Genomic DNA, 23,865 nt, shown 5'->3' on the forward strand with positions numbered 1-23,865 from the left:
GACAAGCTTTGTTTAGATCCGAGTAGTCGACACAGACCCGCCACTTCCCGTTTGCTTTCTTTACCAGGACCACGTTGGCGATCCAATCTGGATAATGTATTTCTTCGATGAAGCCGACGCTGAGGAGATTGGAAACTTCATCAGCTATGGACCATGACATTGGGAGAAATGCCAGGCATATCCCTGTGCAACCACGCGAAGACGTCCTTATGCTGTTGTAAGAAAGTTAGTATTTGAAACCTCTGCTCAGAATTCAGCGAAGATCCAAGTTGAACAATTTTGCTCGGGTCAGCTTCCTTAAGTGGGATGGTCTTCAAGTCCTCGAGGGGTTCTTCCGTAGGATCGAGAGTGTTGATGGTGAGGGCTGACTTTACCAACCCTTTTCTTACAGTTATCGCATAGCATATCTAGGCTTCACGCTGATCCCCTCGGAGGTATCTGATCCCTCCTTCAGCGGGGAACTTCAAAATCAAATGGCATGTGGACACGACCGCTCTCATTGGATTAAGGGAAGGTCGGCCCAGAATGACGTTGTACACTCACGGCACATTGATGACAAGAAAGTCCGCAAGAAGTGTGGCTTGGTGCTGTCCTTCACCGGCTGTCACCGGATGAGTAATGGCTCCCTCAGAGATCACCTTATCTCCGACAAAGCCGTGTAGGGGATTTTCACAGGTCAGAGTTGTGACCTATTGATACTCATTCTCTCGAATGCCTCAAAGTAAATGACGTTGACTGAACTTCCCATGTCAACCAGGATGCGGAAGACCTTGCGGTTAGCTATGGTCATAGCCACCACAAGAGCATCGTCGTGCGGATGCTGGATTCCGCGCGCATCATCTTCTATGAAAGTCAAGCTGCAGGGGCTGAGACGGAGCTCTTTCCTTGGCCTTTCGGTTAAATGGACATAATGTTCGAGGTCTAAACTCTGAGGGTGGGCTTTGCGAGCCCTATTCAAATCGCCTCCACTAGATGACATTTCAGCAGCTTGGATGTTCCTGTGGGTGTTGGAGAATTCCTTGGCAATGGTATACTTCTGAGCCCTGCTGATGAGCTCGGCCAAGGTAGTCGGTGGATTTTTCCTAATTAAGAAGGTGAACTTTCCTTCTTTGAGGCTGCTGAACATGACTGAGAGCGCCATTTTGTTGCCGTAATCTTCCACTAACAACGCTTGCTCGTTGAAGCGGGCAATGTAATTCCTCAGTGGTTCTTTGTTCCCTTGTTTAAGGGTGAATAGATGAGTAATCGGCTTCTAACTCTTCTTACCAAAGATGAACTAGGTAAGGAACAATTTGCTGAGCTCCGCGAAGAAGCTAATCAATTTTGGTTTAAGTTGTCGACACCAACTCCGAGCAGACCCGGAGAGAGTTATCGAGAAGGCTTGGCAAATCATGGCATCCGTGGCCGACTTGATCTGCATCCACGATTAGTATGATTCAACATGTTCTAAGGGGTCTCCGAATCCAGAGAAGTGGATGACAGGGGGCATCATGAACCTCGACGGCATTACCTTGTCTATGATTGCTAAGGTGAAAGGAGGCTCGGTCTCTTCCATCATTGTCTGAATTATTGTTGAGACAGACACAGATCGCTGGTCCTTCTGAAACGCCTTAAACTGGTCTCGGAGTTCTTTAAGCTATGCTTCCAAAGGATTTGATTCTCAGCTATTGTCTCTTGGGAGGCACCCATCACCTCGGATGTTCTGCCGCATCTGCTCCTTTCTAGCCGATGACGGAGGTCTGTAGGTGCCAGAGCCGAAGCGACAGACACATAAGACTGTTCCACGTCCAATAGCGAGTTCTGGGATTCGGGCGAATTGCTCTTGGGGCACTATGTTGTGCGCAGGGTCGGGAGCGCGTGCAGACTATGCTTAGGATCCTCTGGCCTGGGAGCTGACTGACTGCGGTCGTACTTCAGGCATCGGGGTGGCTTTCACCAGGTTTAATGGCGGCTGTTAATTTTATTGCGCCTTCATTCGGCTGATTTCGTCTTTTAGTATCTGGACTTCGTTTTGCAATGCCTTGTATTTTCCTCCTCGGTTCCGAGTCCGTTGAGAAGGTCCTATTGGAGCCGACTTGGTGTGTAGTAACGAAGAGGATTGGTGTTGCCTGCTAGGTTCGGGTTTCACCACTATCGGCTTTTTCTTTCCTTTCATCATTTCCAGTAAAACCTTCTAGTTTTTCGTTTCAGATTCCCACAGATGGCGCCAAGAAAATGTCGAGGTCAAAATCCGGATCACCCTCCAGTCAATGTAGCGGACCTTCGATGAACCCTGATCCAGCACAAAAGGGTAAACAAAGGAAACCCTGGCTAAGCCGGGGACCCTTTAATGCCTAAATCAGGCTAGGGAATCTGGGTCTAAGTCATATGTAGAGAGAGGGTGAGAGATCTTGTATACCTGTATCAATGGAGTCCCTTGGTATTTATACCTGTGGGTCGGGCGGATCGCGTCCGTCAATCTCGGCATGATTTACTCAATCAAGCGGATATTGCAATCGGGGAGATATCCTCCACAATCTTTGGACCGCGCGCCATATCGTGTCTTAATAGTGCGTATCTTTGGGCGAGATCGTCAGTCACAGTTGCGTTCAGGCTGATCTCCAGACTCGGCGTGTGGAGTTCCACCACAGGCTCGTCCTCAGCCTCGACACATAATACGCCCACGCCTGAGCTCTACCTCGACCTCTATGCATGCAATATGCATGTCCTGACTTGGCCTCAGATCATACCGAGTTCCAAGGGTCGAAGTCCATCGATAAGTTACTGAGGTTGGAGTTCGTTGTTTGATACCAAGAATGGAGGTCAGGGCTCGGCGCAACCATCCCCCTTCGGATGAGGATGAGATTCCATGTTCGCGAATTAGAATGGCAGTTTCGAGTCGTGACTTGAGAGTTGGGCCCTGATGTTGCATTCTCCTTCTGAAGCCTCATCATCCGAGGCGTGTAGCTCAGGCCAACCCCAATTGTCCTTGCACAAATTTCCCCATAATAGTTAAATCAATCGATGTTTTGTAATTTAGCCTATCTAGAATGGATCACCTAATTTAGACAGTTTGGATGGAGTCAAAATATGCTATATTAACAATCTAGGAGTGCCTATTTATTAACTATAACACTGCTAGAGTACAATACAATTCTAAATTCATTATTCTCGCAATAGGCGCGGATTGCGTGCAGACCACTTTAGGGATTCCTGCAGCCCTGAAATTTGTGGGGTCTACATTATTATATGTGTTATATCTATTCCATTGATCCGTTTCTCCTTCCCATTTTAGAATATTACAAAACTCAAGTGGACCACAAAACACACACACACACACACAAAAAGTGGATATTGAATGCTCACCATTAAAAACTTTTCCGCAGGGGACAGAAATTTTGGATAAGCTGATGTTTATGTTTTCCTTTCATTCATATAGGATTCACCTTATGAACGGTTTAGCAATTTTATCTATTGAAATTAATTTATTGGGTAAACTTGCATACATAAGTTTAATTAGTAATTTTACATCTAAAAAGGCAAAAAGCAAATTTATGATTTAATTTTAATTTTATTATTATTATTATTATTTATTTCTTAAACTGAAAAGCCTGATTTTCATGACTTTCCTAAGGCCCCGAAAATGTTGACCCGCCCCTGCTTGTTGAGCAGCAGCTTGCAAAAAAGACAGCAGCTCCAAATTACAAACACCACCGTGTAACTTAGTTAATATATTCGACGTTTACAATTTCTCAGCGCCAGCATATAACCGCTTCTGTCACTAGCCTCACCATGGTGAAGAGAACACATGTGCATGATTGGACAGGCCCATCAGACGATCCCTATTGAATAGATACCTTATCTAAAGATCTGCTTTTTGCTTTTTCAAAAGATCTACCTCATATGGATGTGATGATCATGTGAGCTAAACATATTTAAGAAAAATTAACATTTTACAGAAATTAAACAACGGCCTACATTCAATTTACACTTGTGGCCATTCAGTAGATCAGATAAAGCGCGTCTGCACAGTAGGGATAGTCTGCTGAGAGAGTCTGATAAGGCATCATTTTTATTTTAAATTTTATCGTCCATTGCAAATAAAATAAAATAAAATAAGAAAATTAAAGTCCACTGCAGTATGTGTGAATTATTGGGTATGTCCAGGCCAAGGTCTCTCTTTCTGACTGCAACCACACTATCTATAGATAAATTTAGAACAATGAAAATAGATTTTCAAAGGGATTCCATTCAAAAAACAAATCAAAGGTTAGTATTTTTATTTCTTTCCACAAAGGTGAGAGGACGGCCTTATAACTTTGTTAAATAAAAAATGGTTAAACAAACATTTCGAGTGGGCCCACAGAAAGACGAGCGACACCTATCTTACCATCTATAACACGGACGGTTCAAATCAACGGACCATCTCAGCAAATGGATCACTGTCTGTGGCGACGCATGCTGCAGGTTTGTGAGTCGCGACGGATGCAAAACCAACTCCTATAATAAATACACGAAGGGTAGAATGCATCCCCCAACAGACGCTGGTGGCAGTTTTCTTTATCTGTAGCCCTCCGATTGAGAAGAAGAATGGAGGTTGGACATTTACGTCCAGGGTCATTTTGGTCATTACTCTTTGTTTTTCTTCTTCTATGCCTGAACTGCGTAGGAATGGGGTCCCCCGCCTTTGGAAACGAGACGGATCGACTCGCCTTAATCGCATTCAAGGATCGGATATCCGACGATCCTTCTCGGGTCTTCAGCTCATGGAACGTTTCCCTCCATTTCTGCAACTGGGAAGGAATCACATGCGGTCGCCGACATCCTCAAAGGGTCACCGCTTTGAATCTTGCTTCCCGCAGTCTGGTGGGGTTCATATCACCTGGCGTAGCTAACCTCACATTCCTCAGGAGCATCAACCTCTCGAGCAACAGCTTCCATGGCGAAATCCCACCTGAAATCGGCTGGCTCTTCCGGCTTCGGGTTCTTGACCTGAGCGATAATGGGTTGCAAGGGGGTATCCCTGAAAACCTGTCCCACTGCTCAGAAATCAGATCCATTAGTTTACATAAAAACAAGCTCGCAGGGAGAATTCCCGTCCAGCTTCACTCTTTATCAAAGCTCCAGTTGTTGAAGCTTGGTTATAACAATCTCATCGGCAACATCCCACCACCCTTCGGAAACATCACGTCTCTTGTCGGTCTCTATCTAGATTACAACAGTTTGGAAGGAAGTATCCCAGATGAGCTAGGACGGCTAGTGAAGTTACAATTCCTTCAAATCCCTGTAAATAAATTGTCTGGTCTGATCCCACCATCTCTTTACAACCTCTCATCCATCGTTTATATTTCTGTCGTTGGTAACAGACTTCATGGAAACCTTCCAGCCAGTCTAGGTCTCACCCTTCCTAATCTCAAATACATTCTCTTTGGAAGAAATCAATTTACGGGACCGATACCAGTTTCATTACCCAATGCGTCAAGACTTTTTATAGTTGATTTAGATTCTAATAAATTTCGAGGACCTGTGCCTGTGAATTTCGGAAGACTACGGGAACTCCATATCCTAAATTTAGGTTTTAATCAGCTTGGAGGCGGAGAAGGAGACGATGACTTGAGTCTCCTCACCTCCTTGATCAATTGTACCCGTTTGGAAGTATTAGACCTGTATTCCAATCGGCTGAGAGGAACAATGCCTGCTACCATCGTCAATCTCTCTACCCACCTAACCAAACTAGCGTTAGGAGGAAGCCCAATATCTGGAAGCATTCCGACAGAGATTAGCAATCTCCATAACTTGTATAGACTAGTTATAGGTGAGAGCCTTGTTACGGGTACCATTCCTATTGGCATTGGGAAGCTTCAAAATTTGGAAGGATTGTATTTGTACAGAAACAGACTTTCTGGACAAATCCCATCTTCCATTGGCAACATCACTAGATTGGTTATACTCTCTTTACTTGAAAATCGTTTGCATGGAAGTATCCCTTCAAGTCTTGGAAACTGTCGTAGTCTTTTAGGAATAGGCCTTAATGGAAACAAGCTGAGCGGTATCATACCGAAAGAAGTTTTAAGTATTCCTACGCTGATTGATATTAGTGTATATGAGAATTCTTTGGTCGGATCTTTACCGTCGGAAGTTGGTGACTTGAAACAGCTTCAAAAGTTGAATATTTCTTCCAACAAAATGACAGGTGAAATTCCCAGCACGCTAGCCAATTGTCCGAGTCTGGAAATACTTGATTTGCACGATAACCTGTTTCAAGGAACCATTCCTCCATCTTTGAACAACTTAAAAAGTGTTCTGCTGATAGATCTTTCTCATAATAACTTGTCTGGAAATATTCCACAAGTTCTGGAGAAATTTCCATTCTTGCAGTTTTTGAATCTGTCTTTCAATGATCTCGATGGCCAAGTCCCAAGTCAAGGGATTTTCAAAAATTTAAGTGCATTTTCAGTCCTCGGAAACAAGCACCTTTGTGGAGGAATCTCACAATTACGGTTGCCAGCATGCCCCCCGAAGAAAGATCCTAAGAAACATGGAAGGTCGATTTCTGTTACAGTTATATTCTCTGTGGTCGGTGCAGTTTTATGTTCTGTTCTTTTATCATTTCTCCTTGCTATTTGGGCAAGAAGAAAGGTCAACAAGAAGCCTTTGTCAGCGTCTTTTTTGGAGGGCCAATTTTTAAATGTTTCTTATGCGGATCTCTTTAAAGCGACTGGTGGGTTTTCTTCGGACAATTTGATTGGTATGGGAAGTTATGGTTCTGTATACAAAGGAATTCTAGATCACAATGAAACACTTGTTGCAGTGAAAGTTGTCAATCTTCAAAAACATGGAGCTTCTCTGAGTTTCATGGCCGAATGTGAAGCTTTGAGAAATATCCGGCATCGGAATCTAGTGAAAACCATAACTGCTTGCTCAAGCATTGATTTTCAAGGCAATGATTTCAAAGCTCTAGTGTTTGAGTACATGTCTAATGGGAGTTTAGAGATGTGGTTGCATCCAAATGTACATGGGCAGCAAGAGTTGAGGAGCTTGAACCTTATTCAAAGACTAGATATAGCTGTTGATGTCGCTTATGCATTGGAGTATCTTCATCATCATTGCGGCACACCAATCGTTCATCGCGATCTAAAACCAAGCAATGTTCTACTGGATGATGACATGTGCGCCCATGTGAGTGATTTCGGATTAGCAAGGTTCCTTTCTAATACTGCCAGTAATACCTCTCAAGATCAAACCAGCTCAACTGGCATCAAGGGATCTTTTGGCTATGTTCCTCCAGGTAACAATTTCAAACGTCTTCTTTCTTCTTTTGTCTTTTTTAAATGTTTTGCAAAAATTTGAAGATATATATTTCGAATTAGCCATGTTCTTCTTTTTATTGCTTTTTTTTCTCTCTCTCTCTCTCTTTTCAGAAAGGTTCGAGTATTATAAAGAAGAAGAAAAAAAACCACTATTTGTTTGTGAGCACCAAATCATATCACATAAATAATAGCAGCAGCAGCAACAAAACTACCCAGTTTGGTAGTCACTGAAAAATGAGTTCGTTTCATTTTGGTGAATATTGGTTATTTAGTGGAGCTTATATAAATTGTTGATTATCAGGATCTTTTTTAAAACTTATAAAAAAAATTGATCTCAAATGCATAGTTACAATTAATTAATTGAGATGAATTAATTTTTTAGTGGCTACCAAACACACCTTAAAACTCTCAAAATAAATCATTTTGTAAAAGTTGTACCTCCATTCCCCACAACTAAACCAACTGCAGTGGTAACCTGAAACAAACTCTCAATAAGAGCGAAGGATTGGAGGATGGAAGAATCTTTTTAGTAATTAATTTTAATTAAGATAAATTTCAAAAATAAAAATAAAAATGCAACATGCAAGGTTGATCGATGAGCAATTAGTACTAATTCTTTTTCATCGAGTTGCAAAGCTTTTCTTTTTCATAGCCTTATTTTTGTAGGACTAATTTGTTCATTACACCTTGATAACTTATTGCTTCAAAAGTTTAAAATTAACAAGATAATTATTTCCCATTATTGTAATAATGATTGTCTTTTTTATTTAGGTAAAAAAAACTAATCCCTATTTTTATTTGATTGTTGGAATGAAACCTCGGTATCTCGAAAATTCGAGATGTGTAAATAACAGAGTATGGAATGGGCGGAAAGGCGTCTGCATCTGGAGATGTCTACAGTTATGGTATCCTTCTTTTAGAGATGTTCACAGGAAAGAGACCAACCGATGACATGTTTAAAGACGGCCTAAGCCTCCATCAATTTGTTAAGATAGCTTTACCTGATCGAGTGATGGAGATTGTAGACCCACGGCTGCTCTTGGAAGAAGTACAAGCTCCAAACAATGGAGAACAACGCCGCATTTCAAGAACTAAAACGCGAGAGTGCTTGCCTTCCGTGGCCAAAATTGGCATCGCATGTTCAGTAGAATCTCCAAACGAACGGATGGAAATGAGAGATATAGTCGCAGAAATTCATGCAATCAAAGATTTATATCTTGGGGATGGGATTCACCAAGATTTGGAAAATGGGGTACCATTGGGCCAAGCTTCATCTTATCTTAGTTATTATTAATAAGTTGGGGGTAGTCATGCAACGGAAGATTCCTACATTTGTATGCAAACGGTGGTTGTTTAGTTCCTTGTTGCCCTTCAGACGAGGTTGTGTTTAGTCTGCTATTTTTTTGTTTTGGTTTTTTAGTGTTTGTGTAGTGAAGGGTTTAGTCGGTTTGGTAACCCTTCTTGTATCAATAAAGTGATATGTAGTGTGCTTATATCTTTGGCTTGCACGATTAGTTTTTCTGTTTTGTAATCTTATCTCCTGAAGATTCTTGGGAAAGTATTTTATGGTGAGATATTGTTTTTGTAATAAATGATTTTCCTACCAAAAATCAATTATGGCATGAAAGAAATGAGTAGAAAAATGGAAGTGGCTATTAATGGAAGGGAGGGCCACATGCCATGATGATCACCTGGTATGACAATAAGTCAAGTCCGCTCATCAAGTGGGTCACATCAGTGCACTGAGTAATACCATTCCGTTGATTGATTTTGACATTGTGTCCACCTCAAGAAGGGGGTCCGACCGATTTTTGCACCTGGTATATATCATCTAGTATGTCCGACCTTCATGAAATGGCTGTATGTTCTCATTCCCATATCTTATCTTCCTTTTTTTTTTTATTTTATCCTCAGCATCTTGTTCTTATGGTTTTCAGATGATTGGAGGAATTCCAGTAAATCAGTCTACCAGCGGTTTCTTAAATTTATTTATTTTTGCTTATTTTATATCAGTTGGATTTTGTATTTGATTTTGTTGGTGTGCGGAGGTTATGATTGGATCTGGTTGGCCAACATGGGGAATTCACGTACGTGGAAAATTGCTTTTGTAAGCCAGTTGTTGCCATTGGATTAGTGGCCTTTTTTTGCTCAATGAAACTGCTCATTTGCTGGTAACTTATGTGATAATCAAACCCGGTTGTATTGAGCTGGGGATCAGATGACATTTTGTGGGGGTGCATCCGAAGGACCAAACAAACTGGGGTTTGGCTTAGAACATTGTTTTCAGGTGTTAAATGCCCCTTTTGAGGGTATGTCCAAACAGGGCCAAAATGTGAGGAACTCTGCTATCAAAACTCAAAAGGTAGAAAAGAAGCCATATCTTTGAATTGTTAGATGGGTTGGGATCAACTCGAGACCAGCCTTGGAAATTCACTTGATAGGATTGGGAAATTAGGCCAAATGCATCCAGACGAGTGCATCATAGTAAGGCTATGTTTGGGTACGGAAGCTAATAAAATCCGTATTACTTAAGCCCAGCTTTCTAAGGTTCCAATACCAATCTCAAATTTGCATAGCTGAAGCAGTGGTCTTTTTTTTTTTTTTAGAGTTTCTAAAACAATGGTGGAGAAAAATGCTAACTATTCCACCGTAAATGGGCCAAGCAAAATTTAAATTTTAAATAGTTCCAGCCAAACAAGCACGGCCCATGGATAACCCTAACCAGCCAACGAATCGGCCCCCCTACTCAATCGGAGCATTAAATGAAACTAATAGGGCTTGTATGTGTAACAAACATGGAAAAGAGAAATAGAGATTTCTACTGTATAGAACACAAGCAGCTTTGGACCTATTTTACCCCTCCAATTAGTCAGAGTGCCTAAATATATGATTTTGAAGACGTTCTTGACCCTTCAACCCATCTCATTTTTGTGATTTCAATCCTCTGGTAGCCCACTCCTACTTTCTTGCGCTTCGCACGGAACATGTGCAAATAACTATAGATTAGGGAGCTTGCATAACAAAGGTTGTATATATCACAATGTAATGATTTCGTGATATCAATTCTATATATTTGTTATATCTGCTCATATTAGGAGATCAGTTTAAATTTAAAAGTAGTATTCTCTCCTCTTACTCTGTAGAGCTTGTAGCTGTACCATTTTCCATATGTGTGTATGTTTCTCTCTCCTATTCTCTACCCACTTACGATTTGAAGTTTCTTTCAGGGAGACTTTCTATAATAGTTCGCCACCAATCAAACTATCTAAATTTCTGACCCAACCTTAAATAGAGCACCCAAACAGAGGAAGATAAAAGCATCGAGTACTTGATATGTTCCATCCCATAAACGTGAGAGATGAGTCACAACGATGGAGTGTTATGACATCGGACACACCTTCTTTAACTTCCTAAATGCCCTTTAATTAAATTCAAAAACCTCCTGATGTGCTTTCATAATGCAGAGTTTTCGCAAGCTGAGAACCCAATTGGGATTAGGGATTGCTTGCTGGCGACGTGTTACGTTCGTAGGTGGACCACACCATAAATAGCACATGCTGTTAAATCTGGATCAATGCAATCAGTCATACGAAAATTGGGCCACACCACACCATCACTACAAAAAATTCCAAAAACCAAAAATTAACGGTTATGCGGTGAGCGTGGATCGAACACGCGACCTTCAGATCTTCAGTCTGACGCTCTCCCAACTGAGCTATCCCCGCAAGATGAAAATTATTCAGCTCACAGTAAATATATTGCTTTTTATCTAACACTCCCAGGCATAAATACTAATAATTGGAACATGTGTGGTATCTAAGCCCGGCCCAACCCTATACCCAATTCAAGCTACCCGACCCAAGCCCAACACAAGGTACGGACTATCTAACCCTAACGCAATTCGAGTTGTGTCGGATTAGATCAGGTTGGTCAGGTTAATATATTAAAAGGAGTTACAAAAATTAAAATTAAACATCTTACCATTTTATATATATATAAGTAATGGCAGTAAGTACCAAATACCACCAGGAAAATTAAGTTAATAACCACCACTAATAAATAAATAAGAATAAAGAAATTGTCAAGAACTCTCTCCATTGAATAGAGAGAGCATTCAAAACAAAACAGACCACTCAGCATGTGGGTCACATGTTAATTCATATCATAAACCCTATTCTACCAATGTAGGCAGTTCCATTCACGAACCTTATATAGCATAGAGTCAGTAACATTGGACGGTTCCAAACCTTTTTTTTCATATAAGCCATTAGTTGAAGCTTGTATCATATATATTAGTTATAACTCATATACATATATTACTTAACTTGGGTCAAGTTGCTTGAGGCCTCCGCCCAACTTACATAAAGTTGGGGTTTTTCAGACCAAGCCCAACCTGATAGAGTTTGGGTTGATCCAACCCAAGCTGCGTCCCTAATTCTGCCAGACCTTTTGCCTTAGCATCTTCACTGAGAAATGAGGCCCATGTTTCTGTAGTCCAGACCATTGGCCTGATGCGATCCAAAGTGGACGGGACGGATCATGCCCAAAAACTCTCCTTTATAAGACGATCTCAACCTTTCAGTTTATAGCCTAAAAACAAGGCGGTTTTGCAGAGAAATTAAGGCAACAGCCCAAAGACTGGTAGCATGGAGTATGGTCCATCCATCATAGGACGCAATGGACAATGGTCTGGATTCTCAAGCAAATTGCATGGAGTCCCTTTAAATTAAAATCTCATCTAAAAATGAGTATGTTTTACTATTGTATTTTCGTATGCATCCTTAATCACATCTTCACCTACATCCGGTTGTTGGTTAAACTAACCTACAGCCCTTTTTCACAAGCAATTTGCATATGGAAATACATAAAATTTTCAAGGAGAACACACAGAAAAGGGTTGTAGCGTACAACCGAGATCAGTCCTCTGATGAATTTTACACACCAACAGAATGGAAGATTTTCTTTTTAAGGATAAAATTCTTTTAAAAGAGTATAAATTTACAAACGTTGCACCCTTCTACTCCATTGTTGTATAATATTCGAGTTGGAAAGTAGCTGTTTAGCTTAACTAAGGAATAGATACACAGATCACACCCGTTCTATCCTCTAAACAACTCATGAACGCTTCAAAAATGATCAAGATCCATGTATTAATAAATGTACGGCCCAGATCAAAGTAACCATGCTGGGCCCAGTTCCCACCGTCAGATGGCCCATTTGTTAAATCGATCTGGACCATTCATTAAGTTTTTCACAGTGGGAACATGCCCAAAATTAGCGGAGTACACCCATCAGATGTTCTATCTGAACAAGTGTATGGCCCAGATCTCTGATATGTGTGTGTCATCCAACGGTGGAACCAGGCCCCACATGGTATCTGTGAAGGTGGGGCCCACATTCTAGAGAGGACGAATCAACGGTTCCTGCTGCCAGGCCCCGGTGGCTTCCCTTTCTTTGGATAATGCCTCGGGTTGGGTCCACCGTAGTCATAATCGTGTAAGCTGGCCTCCATGAGCTTCCTCAAATTCATCTGATGTAAACCATCAAAACACATGTATGGCGAGTGTTAGAAACTGATCCAGGAACATCCCAATTACACGCGTGTAAACAGTCGCACGTGCACAGGCGTGTGTGACCAAAATGCAATGGATAATAACCGACATACGTGTGATGTTGTGTGTTTGTGTGTGATAACATCTGAATAATGTCATATGAATATCTCTATACAACAGTCTAGATTTTCATATTTTCGTTTTTTCCTGCCATATTTATCGGAAAATCTCGCTGAAAATAAGAAATTAAAAGTATTTATTGTAGATAATCAATAAATTTTAAAAATATAAATACATGGTTATAAAATGAATTATTTCAACTTCTAAATGCTTGTGTTTAAAAAAATAATAATTTCACAATAAAATCACGAGAAAATTAAAAAAAAAAAAAAAAAAAAAACTTTTGAGATTTTGAAAATCTCGGGAATTATTGCAAATGATCAATTTTCCGCGAGAATATAGTGAGATTATTCAAAATGTCGGGGATGGTTGTCACAATGCTCTACGCCCAAACACGCCCGCATTCATGGAGAACTGCATGCGGAGAATCATCATATGGAGTCAGAGTCAAGTTAAAATGGACAAACTTGGAAAGTCCATTGACTGATCCAAGCTGTCCATTAGATGCAACATGCATTTCAGAGGCTACAATGAAAATATCGACACCAATCAGATCATTCTAACCATCCGATTCAACAGTAAAAAATGGATAGTCAGGATCATTTGTATAAAAATAGGTCCATTCACCGGTTTGATATATTATTTCTTGGGTCCCATCATGAATTATTTATGGTTCTTAAAGCATGAAGTTCATCAGGTCATCCTAACCATCCCATTTATGATTTGGAAACCAATGGATAATAAAATAGAACATCATTTTATGGAAAGATTTAATCATCCGATTGCCAGATGTTTTTATGTCAGATCATAAAATGTATGCTGGACCCAATAGTCGGTCCGGATCGGCTGATGGACTCTCCAAGGTCCTGATCGAATTTGACACTCTATGTGAGCATTCTTCATTGTTTAATGCTACTGCATCGGTGCATGCTTGAGTTTTTGCCTGTCATGACCCTATACAAGCATCTGCATGCACATTCACTCATAAACACGTGTGCACACACGTAAATTACCTTACGAGATGGGTGGACGAACTTCTTGCCATTATCAACGGTTCCAATTTCACCTGCAAGAGAAGAGAAGCTTATTTTGCCTGTCAAGCAAATGAACGGACAGAAATGAGCCTTACAGGCGTAGAAGGTGGGCCATACCTGAGGACGAGTGAAAGAGTAATAGTAGCAGTAGAAGGAAGAGAAAGACAGTGAAACGAGGCATGGTGGCTGATATTGTAGTTGTTAGAATGGTTTGGTAGTGTTTTGAGGTGTTGAAGGGGTGTTTTATCCTTATTCAAGGATGGAGAGAGTATGGGCCATGACAGCTTTTGTGATGGCCCACCACACTCGATTATTTGGTAGAATGTTGAGATCCAATAACCCACCATACCAAAGTCAACTGCACTAACTTAAGTTTCATCAAAACGCGGCTCCCCTTTTCCCACCAAAAGTATGTGAATGGGGACAAAAACGTCAATCCCTTGCATGGCTCAAACTCAGCTATTTTAGCTCGGCTTTTGGTGATGGCTGTCAACGTCGGTCCTGGGTCTCTTTTCATGGACCGGAATCCAATGGAGGTGGTGATGTAGAGCGAGTTGCGGGCAGTTTCATGGAAAAGGCCTGGTTGATGACCAAAGTAATCCAGACCAATAGACTTTAAATTGGGCATATCTCGCAATCCGAAGTGAGTTATTCTACGTCCAATATATGATTTTGGGGTAGGACGAGCTACTTTAGTCACCTATCAGATTACCCACGCTGAATTTGCGAAATACCTCCACGTCGTCCATCAAAATCCCGTTTTAATTTCATTTTTACTATTTATAGTAATTTTTAGTTTGAGTATAACTCTTTATCCGTTGGCTTTTAGGAGTTGCGCCCAACATGAAAAGTGCTTAGAATAATGAGAAGAATGTCATGGTTTGGCCAAGTAGGACACTTATTATTTTTGGCCTAAAACCATACGCACTATTAGACATCACAACCGTCTATAAATGGTAAGTTTACTCTTTATATTAAGTTGCGATTTCTAGGAGTTTTAGTTGTAATTAGAGCTGGGCAAAACAGACCCGATCCGGTGAATCCGACCCGATCAGAATTGAACCGACGGTCAGGATCGGTGTGGATCGGGTAGCTCCATCCAGATCCGAAATCTTTTCGGGTCGAGTTCGGATTGACCATGATCCGACCCGAAAACCCGACCCGAATGGATCCAGACCGATCCGATTCTACCCGATCCGAAGTAGCTCTTATCGATACTTCTACTTTTCCCTATGGTATGGTCTGCTTGAGCTTTGAATATGCATCGATTTTGGGTTCAACCACTAAAATGATTTGCAAAAACGAATGGACGGCGTGGATAAACCACATGCATTCAAGGTGGGCCCCAACAGTGTTTACCGTGTACAATAAGAAAATATTTGCTGGTTTATCTCACATATCTGTGCAGCTAACTGGCACGCGGATTGCATCCTACCCCTGCCCGTCTCTAGCCCCGAACGGACGGTTCTGTGGGCGGGCCCACCATGATGTATCTATACATCCAAGCTGTCCATCCTTATTCTAAGATCATTTCAAGGCATAATCACAAAATTGAGGCAAATCCAATACTCAAGTGGACCACACCAAATAATAAGCTTGGTTGCATTAAGTGCACAAAGTATTAAATACAAGTTGCATTAAATGCAAAGTCATATATGGTGTGGCCCATTTGAGCATTGGATCTGCCTAATTTTTGTGGTCATTCCTTAAAATAATATGAGAAAAGAGATAGACGGCTTGGATGTACAGATAAGTCACGGTGGGCCTGCCCACAAAACTGCCCATTCGGGGCTAGAGACGGGCGGGGGTAGGACGCAGTCCGCCTCCGGCTAGCTGTACATACGTGTCGTGCCAAGACGACTCGTCTTCAGTGCAATGACGCTCCTCGAGCTGCGAGTTATATGAATGGTTCAAAGGAGATCAAAGTTATATGGCCCTACAGTGATGTATTTATTATATCTACACCATTGATATATATTTAGAGATCATGTTAGAGCATTATCCAAAAAAATGGATCATATCCAGAGATCATTTGGACCACACCACAAATAGCAACAGAGAATGATTTTCAGTGTGCTCCCACTGCTTTTACCGATGTGGTCCACTTGATAGTCAGATGTATCTTATTTTTTGTCTCAAGCCTTAAAACGAGCTCGCCAAATGGATGGACGGTTTGGATATAACACATATCCCATGATCAAACCTACATAACTTGGTAACATCAAAGTCATCATTTCGTGCTCAACACGTTACAGGCAGCTGTCGTGCATAACACATTCGCAGCTGCAGCGCCTCAAGCTCCGAGTTATACGAACGGCTCAAATGATATCAACCTTAGATGGGCCCCACAATGATGTATTTATTATATCCATACCATTTATCCATTTTTCATGATCATTTTAGATCATTTGGAAAAAAAAAAATCGTATCTAAAGCTCAAATGGACCACACCAAAAATAGCAATGAGATAATGATTTTCACCGTTTTTAATGATCCGAATCGCACCCAACCCGATCCGACTCGGTTTCCCTGACCAAGTCGGACTCGGTTCGGGTTAGGCCAACTATGTGTCAGGTCGGTTCGAGTCCTATGTTCCAGACCCGGTCCCGGATCAAATCAGATTCGGGTCAGTTCAGCTAGATTTCGAACCGAATCGGGTTAGCCCCAATCCGATCAGACTCGGTCCGATGCCCACCTCTAGTTGTAGTTTGATTCTGAAACTTCTCTCATGGCTTAGTATCCCTTTAAAGGGTTGTGAATTAGTTTATTTCATTCATCAATTAAATTACGGATTTTCTAGAAATTATTTCTATTTTCTTTTCCTCGTGGATTCGAGGTTTGTTTGTCCAGAGAAGTTCCATAATTTGGAACAATTATCGGAAGATGGTGCTCGAACTTACATCCTTCCCGGCGTCAGTTGGGTGCCTTGGTTTCAACTGAGGGCCAGACAAGGGGTCATTTACATGACTAAGCCCACCTAAATGAAAGGATTACATCACCCACACTAACCAACGTCACCCAATTTTATCCACTTTGAAGATGGTGGACCTTAACCAAACTAGAATAAACCACCGTTTTAACCGGGTCCAAAATGGCAGACCGAATCGAACCCAATTTCTAAACGGACTTGAGAAATTGGACCCGGACCTGGTTAAATTGAGTTGGGTCCATCAGATACGTGCGGGTCCAGGTACCCGCTAACACTCCCTACTTGTGGGTTTTCTTTCCATCTGTTTTAGATTGTGTACTTTTGATTTATTTTTAATTTTTTAACCCCATTTTCTATCTTCTTTTGAGCAAAAAGTAATATATTAAAGTGAAGGTTTGGCAAAACCCCACAAGCCTAAGGCAGCCTTTCTAGGTAGACTACAACATATGCCATCTGGCACACATGGCGATATCCAAGCTGCTAATAAGTGGGCCCCATTAGGTAGATTTCCTGGCCAGAAATTCAGGTTCTTTCCACTCATCAGGTCGGCCACAGGCTACAAAACAAGACAGCTAAGAAAATGCTTCTTTTCACCTCAGAATTTACTTGGCTATAATTTTTTAAGCCCATTAGTCTCTTACGTTCTGGCCCACTTTATGAGTGGACTATCCTGATTTTGGGCCTTAGCATCTGTACAGCCTGCTGAGTAGCTGGGGTCATGTACCCATGTCTCACACGTGGAAGCATTCACACGTGTGGTTTTAGATAGCCTTACGTTTGCAGCTCTTAGTTGTGCCGTGTCAATCTTTTCTTCTGTACCCACCCACTGAAAACCTTAACCGTAGTTTAAAGGGTTTCATTAACTTGCAGCTCCAGGGTTAGAGCTTATGTTGAGAACCACTTCAACCCTTCCAACTAAAACCCATTTCAGTATTTTACTAAAATTTTTTTGTCGAGGGTTTCAATAGAGCATGCTGGATGGGCACTTGTCATGTACTCATTTTTTCAGTGATTTCACTAACATGTTGTTTGGCTCAAAATTTAGTTGTTGGTATTTATATGTGATGCCAAGCATGCCATATTCTGATATGGTTGGATTCGAACTAAATGCCTTCAGCCTTAAGAGTCGAGATAGACCAAGAGATTGAAAACATTGTAGTTTAGTTGTCTATTTAGCCACCTATAATCAATACTAGTAAGAGGAATGTTCGTATAACAAGTTTTTTTTTGTTTTTTTAACATTTCAGCTAAAATTACTTTTTCTTATCGTAATAACAAAAATTTAATCAATCAACACGGCATGAGAGAAAACAAAGTAAAGAAGAATATGCATTTATAAATGTTTGCAAAAGTAAGAGAAAATCATCACCAATCCAGTGACTATGATATAGATGGATGAATTGAATTACACTGTCCCAAGTTGAAGTCGGTTTAGCATAGCATTGTAGACGGATTGAATTACACTAAGAGCTAAGTTAGAAACTAAACTCTTCAATCTTAATAAGAAAAAGTGTTGCAATGTGAGGCCAGGTTGGGCTGGCAAGGGTTCGGAACTCTTCAATCTTCCTCATATTTATAAAAATTATAGTCAATTATTGGAAAGAGATCTTCATAGCCATTCCTCATGTTTGTTGATTTATAAATAAATATTCAGACCTATAGATAGTAATAGCCTATCACTCAACTCCATGTGCATCAATTCTTCATCATGGGTTAGCCATTGGTCATGCGCATGTCTTCGGCCCACTACGTTAGTGAAAGTTCTTCATAAGTCGTCACGTGTAGATAATCTTTATTCTTTCTTCCATTTGAATGTGTTATGCACACCATAAAAAATGGCTAACTTGATATTATTGTTATGTTACTTCATTGCTTTTTGAGCAGTTTTTGCCGTAAGGGATTCATCTGCATGATACTATGGTCCATCGGCCAAATCTATCATTACCCATAACCGTTTCTTACCCATTATTGGTCATGAGTCCGCTAATGTAAGTGACTTTGTCATGTGAGCAAAATATGCGACATGCGTCCCATAACAATGGCCACTTAAATTTTTTTCTTTTTGGTTAATAATTATTTTTTGAATCCTGAACACATTTAACTGTTAAAGTAGCCGAAGAGAATTTCAATTTGTATATTATTGAGATATCACTGTCATATAGCATTATCTGCATTGCTAGATCTAACACGATCAAATTCGAACATAAGTACACACCGTGGGTACAAATGCTTATGTTAAGAGCTGCTTCCACTCCAAATATAAGCCATTTCAGAATAAATGTTTGGTTGAATACATCCTAACATGTTTCAATGTGATACAATATTTGGACTATAGCCTTTAAGCCCGGATCATCCTCATGTTATCTAAACCCTTTATAGGAAGAGCCAGCTCAACTTCAACGGTGGATAGATAACAAATAAAATCTTTAAATTAGATCATTTTAATATTTAAATTTTATATTTTTTGGCTTTGAAAATGATCAGTCATCGTAAACACTGCATAATCAAACAGTTGAAATATTTAACCTGGTATATTTCTGGAGCACCCCCAATGGAAGGGTCACATAAATGGTTTGAGTCAGCTCACACTGAGAATCACTTCATCCCTTCCAATTTGTAATCACTTGAAGATAGAGAAATGCCAATTATTCCTCTTCTTTTACACTGGCCATTCGATCTTCAAACGCGACAACCATTACTAGAAAAATCAAAGGCAGAAGCAAACATGGGAAGAATCCATGAATGAATTGAGTGTGAAAGCAATGCGGATTACGGTGAATCATTAGTAGGAGCACTAGAAGAAGTGGCATTAGACTTTTGAACTACAACATTTGTATTATTAAATCATAGATTAGCAACAGAGTTTAAACTAAACGGCCCATAGGAGACAAAATGTTGGTAATGATGATAGCTGCTGGAACAGAGAATTCGGGCAGTCCGATTGTATCATGATGAACCTGTTAAGCCTACGTTGCCAGCACGACGATATGTTGTCGGCAAAGGTTATTACAAAGTGTGTGTGTGTGTGTGTGTGTGTGGAAAAGGTTCTATGCAGTCGAGCTCATGGGAAGTTCCCATGAGGTCGAGATGTATGGGCGCCACCATGATGCATGTTGAACATTTACCCCATCAGGCAGATGCACCATTCTATGGTGAGCCATGGGCTTAAAAATCAAGTCAAGTCAATTCATGACTTGGTGGGGCCACACCACGTAAAACAGTTGAGAGGGGTTACCCTCCATTAAAACATTCATAATCATTTGTTGGGCCCACCGAGATGTAGTTCACAAATCCAGCCCAACCATTATGTGTGTCCCACTTGGATGAGGAGTCAGACTAAGTTTCAGATGCATCCAAATTTCAGGTGGGCCCAATCAAGTGCTTTAATATGTTTGAGGCATGTCTTCACATGATTTTAGATGGTATGGCCCACCTAAGTCCCGTATAGGGCTGATTTTTTGATATCCTATAATTTAAAGGGGACCCATCAAATGCACAGTGTTGATAGTTGACACGCATCATGGTGGGGCCCACACAGATCGACCTCATGGGAAGTTCCCATGAGCTCAACTGCATAGAACCTTTTCCCATATGTGTGTGTGTGTATGTGTGTGTGTGAACAATTGCATATTGGGAGACAAATTCTAATTCCTCTTCAACGTTTGTGTGGACCCCACCATGATGCGTGCATGACATCCACTCCCTCCATCATCTGCATCCCACTGATGTCCAATGCGCCACACCATTATAAAACCATGCCTAAAACCGTTTGAAATCACATGGTGTAACCCCCCCCCCCAGTCTGGATTGGTGTTAATAGTGGGTCCCTGTCCCAACTGTTCGATGCATCTGGCCGCGTGATCTTCCTGTGTATTGGATTGGCCTGATTTTTGTGTCGAGATGAACTTGACGGACCACACCTTATGAACAGAGTGAATGTGCTCCTTACCCTACAAACAACATTGTAGTATAAGCTCGGTTAATAGTTGAATGAGGACCGTCCTCATGGGGTTTGGTTCTTCCTTTGCAAGGAGCTTGTACAACCAAATTATTCAACTACATGTGTGGGGTCCATGGTGTTGTGTATTCCATCCAACCTGCACATCAAGTGATCCTAACCATGACAATGCAATAGGTCAAAAACCAAGCGTACACCATAAAGGGGAAAAAAACAATAGACTACCTAAAAATCTCCAAATTCATAATGTGGTCCACGGGATAGTTGGATCGACCTCATAATTGGGGTGTCCCACTCTCATGGTACTAAGACTCTGCTGGACAGTTAGATGTCATAAATATATTATGGCTATGAAAGAAGGATCTCTCTTTGATCCAGGGCAAGTTGTCGTTTACCCTAGGCCCATTTTGATATATGTAATCTATATCCACACGATCTAGCCATTTTTCCAGACCATTCTAGGACATGAGCCCAGAAATGAAGCAGAAGCAATTCTCAGGTGGACCACACCATAGGAATTAGTGGTGATTGACCATTAGTGGGCCACAAAAGTTTTGGATCAAGTTGATATTTTATTCACTTCATATCCAAGTTTATATGACCTTTATAAACCGGTTGGAAGGCAAATAAGTATTAGGGAAACATTACAATGGGCGTATGAAGTTTTAATGGTAGGACATTCAATCACAATTGTTTCTTATAATATGGCCCACATGAGACTTGGATCTTCTTCATTTTTAAGTTCATGCTCTAAAATGATTTAGAAAAATGGATGGACAACATAGATATAAAATAAATACATCAAGGTGGGCCCTATGATAACAGCCAAGCTATTTGGGTGAGACCGGGCCGCACCAATCCGCTCCCGGTTAAATGAACTGCACGTCTAAGCTAAGCCAAGCCAAACTAAGTAGGGCTGAAAGCAGATTGGGATGAGTTGGTGCTCAACCCTAGCGCAACCCAATGCTTCCATACCTCAACCTTAACCTAACTTTAGGTTAGAAATTCTCAACTCAAGCCCAACCCAAGTGGGCAAGGTTGTGGATACATGTTTATATTTTCATTATTACATTAGTTTATTATATTTCAATAAACATCTTATTTTTAATATCTATGATTTTATTAATTATATATATAGTTATTACTTGTAAAGAATTTTATTTTTCCTAAACAAACAAGTTAAAACAAAGGACAACTGACGTATCTTGTTAGCTTGAGCTATCAGAAATGATGTGGACCAAAGACTCAGTTGCAGTGAAATTTCCTGCACCTTCAACACAAGCTATCCACACTCAATTATAATTTATGAATAACTTATATATTGATCAGGTCCAAGTTAGATCGGGCAACCCGATACCTCACTCTAAGATTGACCCAAGTTTTATCGATGCATTCCAACCGAGCCCAACACAATGTCAGGTCAGCTGGGTTGAACCCGCCCTACTTTCAGCCCTAAAGCCAAGCCAAGCCAATCTAAGCATCTCAGTCACAAAAGACAGCTACTTTGGGAGTGGAAAAAAATGGACGTTACAAGGTGGATAAACGCGCACCCAGCGTCAGTCAACCTCTCTACATGACTACTCTTGTGGTGCGCTCTATTCCTTTCTATACTGACCCACCCGATTTAAGTTATACCTTCCGATAGGTTTTTATTTTGAACAAATGGGTCCCATTCTTCAGTGATCGTCCAAACCATCGGCCCAAACCTTGGTTGCCTCATGGTCCAAAAATTTCTCAGATCGGAAAATTTGATCCGTTGAATAATTGGCCCTTATACCGTTGAATATGGACCGTTGGTATATGCTCTTTCTTAACTGAATATTTGCTGGCCTGACATTGAAAATTCAGGACGTTCCAGTTTTGGAGACTTTTAGCCGATAAGCCACATCCACTGTAGGGCCCATTAGATCGACAGTTAGGATGACTGGATCACGGACCCCACATGTGCGATCTCAAAACACTTGTACGTATATGCATCTGATTGTACTGTACCTGTCTATTATCATAATTATCACTTTTCTTTTTCTTTCTCTTGTTTTTCTTTTTGAACGCTAGGGAGAGATTGAGTTGTGAAAGGCTCAGATGAGGAATGGAAAGAAAAGGACGAAATGCAGGTAAACTGAGTCCCATGCATTTTGTAAGTGCACTCACTCGGGTGGAAAAATGAGGCACGTGCGTATGCAAGATCAGAGCAACTCATCAGGCTATCCCCACCGTTTAGATGCTTGGTTCTAAAAATCAGGTGATGATCATCTGTTGCATCGAAACAAACGAACGGTTGATAGAAAACTAACAAAAGTCTGAATTCTATAAACACGTGGCGCCTGCCTGATGATCAGATCCGCTGATTTCTTAGGGACATGCCATGCACGCAGCGGGGTACCTGATGAGTGAATCCCACACATGTGCCTCATTTACACGTGTGAGGTGAGTAGACTTACAAAGTGCACTCGAGCTAGCCCACTTACAGATTCTGATGAAAAGGACTGGCCCACCACCACTGTTGTCGTAGAATTCAGACCAAGATAAATGGACGGTGCTCATCACATTACATGTACCACCACCTTCTAAAGTTAGCCAACCACCGAATTATTGTGCTAGCGAGACTTTATTGCCATCCTGATAGAAGAGAGCATATGCCTCAATACCACCTTTTGATGATGTCACATAAGGATTTGTAACCATCAAAGAAACGAGAGCCGTTGAAATTGCCCCTTCTTTTCAATATGTCCAGGAACGGTGGGATGTTGGTATACACAGGTACACTGTATGCGAACTAAAACTTGTCCTTTCTTCAATTAAAAAATCTGGTCAATGACACGGTGCGAATTCTTCGTATCTTATTGTGGTGTGAGAAATTGACCACTGTAATCTCACCTTTGTAATCTCACCTTTTACCCAGCGTCTTTCCCAGACGCTCGTAAACTTACTTTCCCAGTCTAAACTTTCACGTACGAACAGACTAAGAAAATAGGAAGCAGAT

The 23,865-nt window shown here is 40.9% G+C and overlaps 2 protein-coding genes and 1 non-coding gene across 3 annotated transcripts; 1 reads left to right on the forward strand and 2 right to left on the reverse strand.

The window, feature by feature from the left end:
• The first annotated feature begins 1,237 nt into the window (after window positions 1–1,237).
• LOC131246896 (putative receptor-like protein kinase At3g47110) lies at window positions 1,238–8,784 on the forward strand. Its single transcript, XM_058247363.1, has 5 exons — window positions 1,238–1,280; window positions 1,468–1,544; window positions 1,665–1,737; window positions 4,649–7,267; window positions 8,144–8,784. The coding sequence occupies exons 1-5, from the start codon at window positions 1,238–1,240 to the stop codon at window positions 8,581–8,583; spliced, it is 3,252 nt and encodes a 1,083-aa protein (XP_058103346.1). The 3' UTR covers window positions 8,584–8,784.
• A 2,157-nt stretch (window positions 8,785–10,941) lies between these two features.
• Window positions 10,942–11,014, reverse strand: TRNAF-GAA (transfer RNA phenylalanine (anticodon GAA)). Its single transcript has one exon. It is a non-coding gene; the product is annotated as a tRNA-Phe (tRNA).
• A 1,222-nt stretch (window positions 11,015–12,236) lies between these two features.
• LOC131245228 (uncharacterized) lies at window positions 12,237–14,261 on the reverse strand. The gene is made up of 3 exons (XM_058244539.1): window positions 14,113–14,261; window positions 13,975–14,027; window positions 12,237–12,819 (listed from the first exon to the last, which is right to left on the reverse strand). Exons 1-3 carry the CDS (start codon window positions 14,174–14,176, stop codon window positions 12,703–12,705), a joined length of 234 nt encoding a protein of 77 aa, XP_058100522.1. The 5' UTR covers window positions 14,177–14,261; the 3' UTR covers window positions 12,237–12,702.
• Window positions 14,262–23,865: the final 9,604 nt, after the last annotated feature.

The sequence above is a fragment of the Magnolia sinica genome, chromosome 5 (assembly GCF_029962835.1).
Source record: "Magnolia sinica isolate HGM2019 chromosome 5, MsV1, whole genome shotgun sequence".
In the NCBI taxonomy this organism is placed as follows: domain Eukaryota; kingdom Viridiplantae; phylum Streptophyta; class Magnoliopsida; order Magnoliales; family Magnoliaceae; genus Magnolia; species Magnolia sinica.

Coding starts and splice junctions, on each gene's coding strand:
- LOC131246896 (XM_058247363.1), top strand. CDS start 1,238: ATGAGTAATCGGCTTCTAACTCTTCTTACCAAAGATGAACTAG. Junction 1,738..4,648: donor CTTTCTAGCCGATGACGGAG/GTCTGTAGGTGC, acceptor TGAACTGCGTAG/GAATGGGGTCCCCCGCCTTT. Junction 7,268..8,143: donor TTTTGGCTATGTTCCTCCAG/GTAACAATTTCA, acceptor TGTAAATAACAG/AGTATGGAATGGGCGGAAAG.
- LOC131245228 (XM_058244539.1), bottom strand. CDS start 14,176: ATGCCTCGTTTCACTGTCTTTCTCTTCCTTCTACTGCTACTATTACTC. Junction 14,028..14,112: donor ACTCTTTCACTCGTCCTCAG/GTATGGCCCACC, acceptor CTTCTCTTGCAG/GTGAAATTGGAACCGTTGAT. Junction 12,820..13,974: donor TCGTCCACCCATCTCGTAAG/GTAATTTACGTG, acceptor GGTTTACATCAG/ATGAATTTGAGGAAGCTCAT.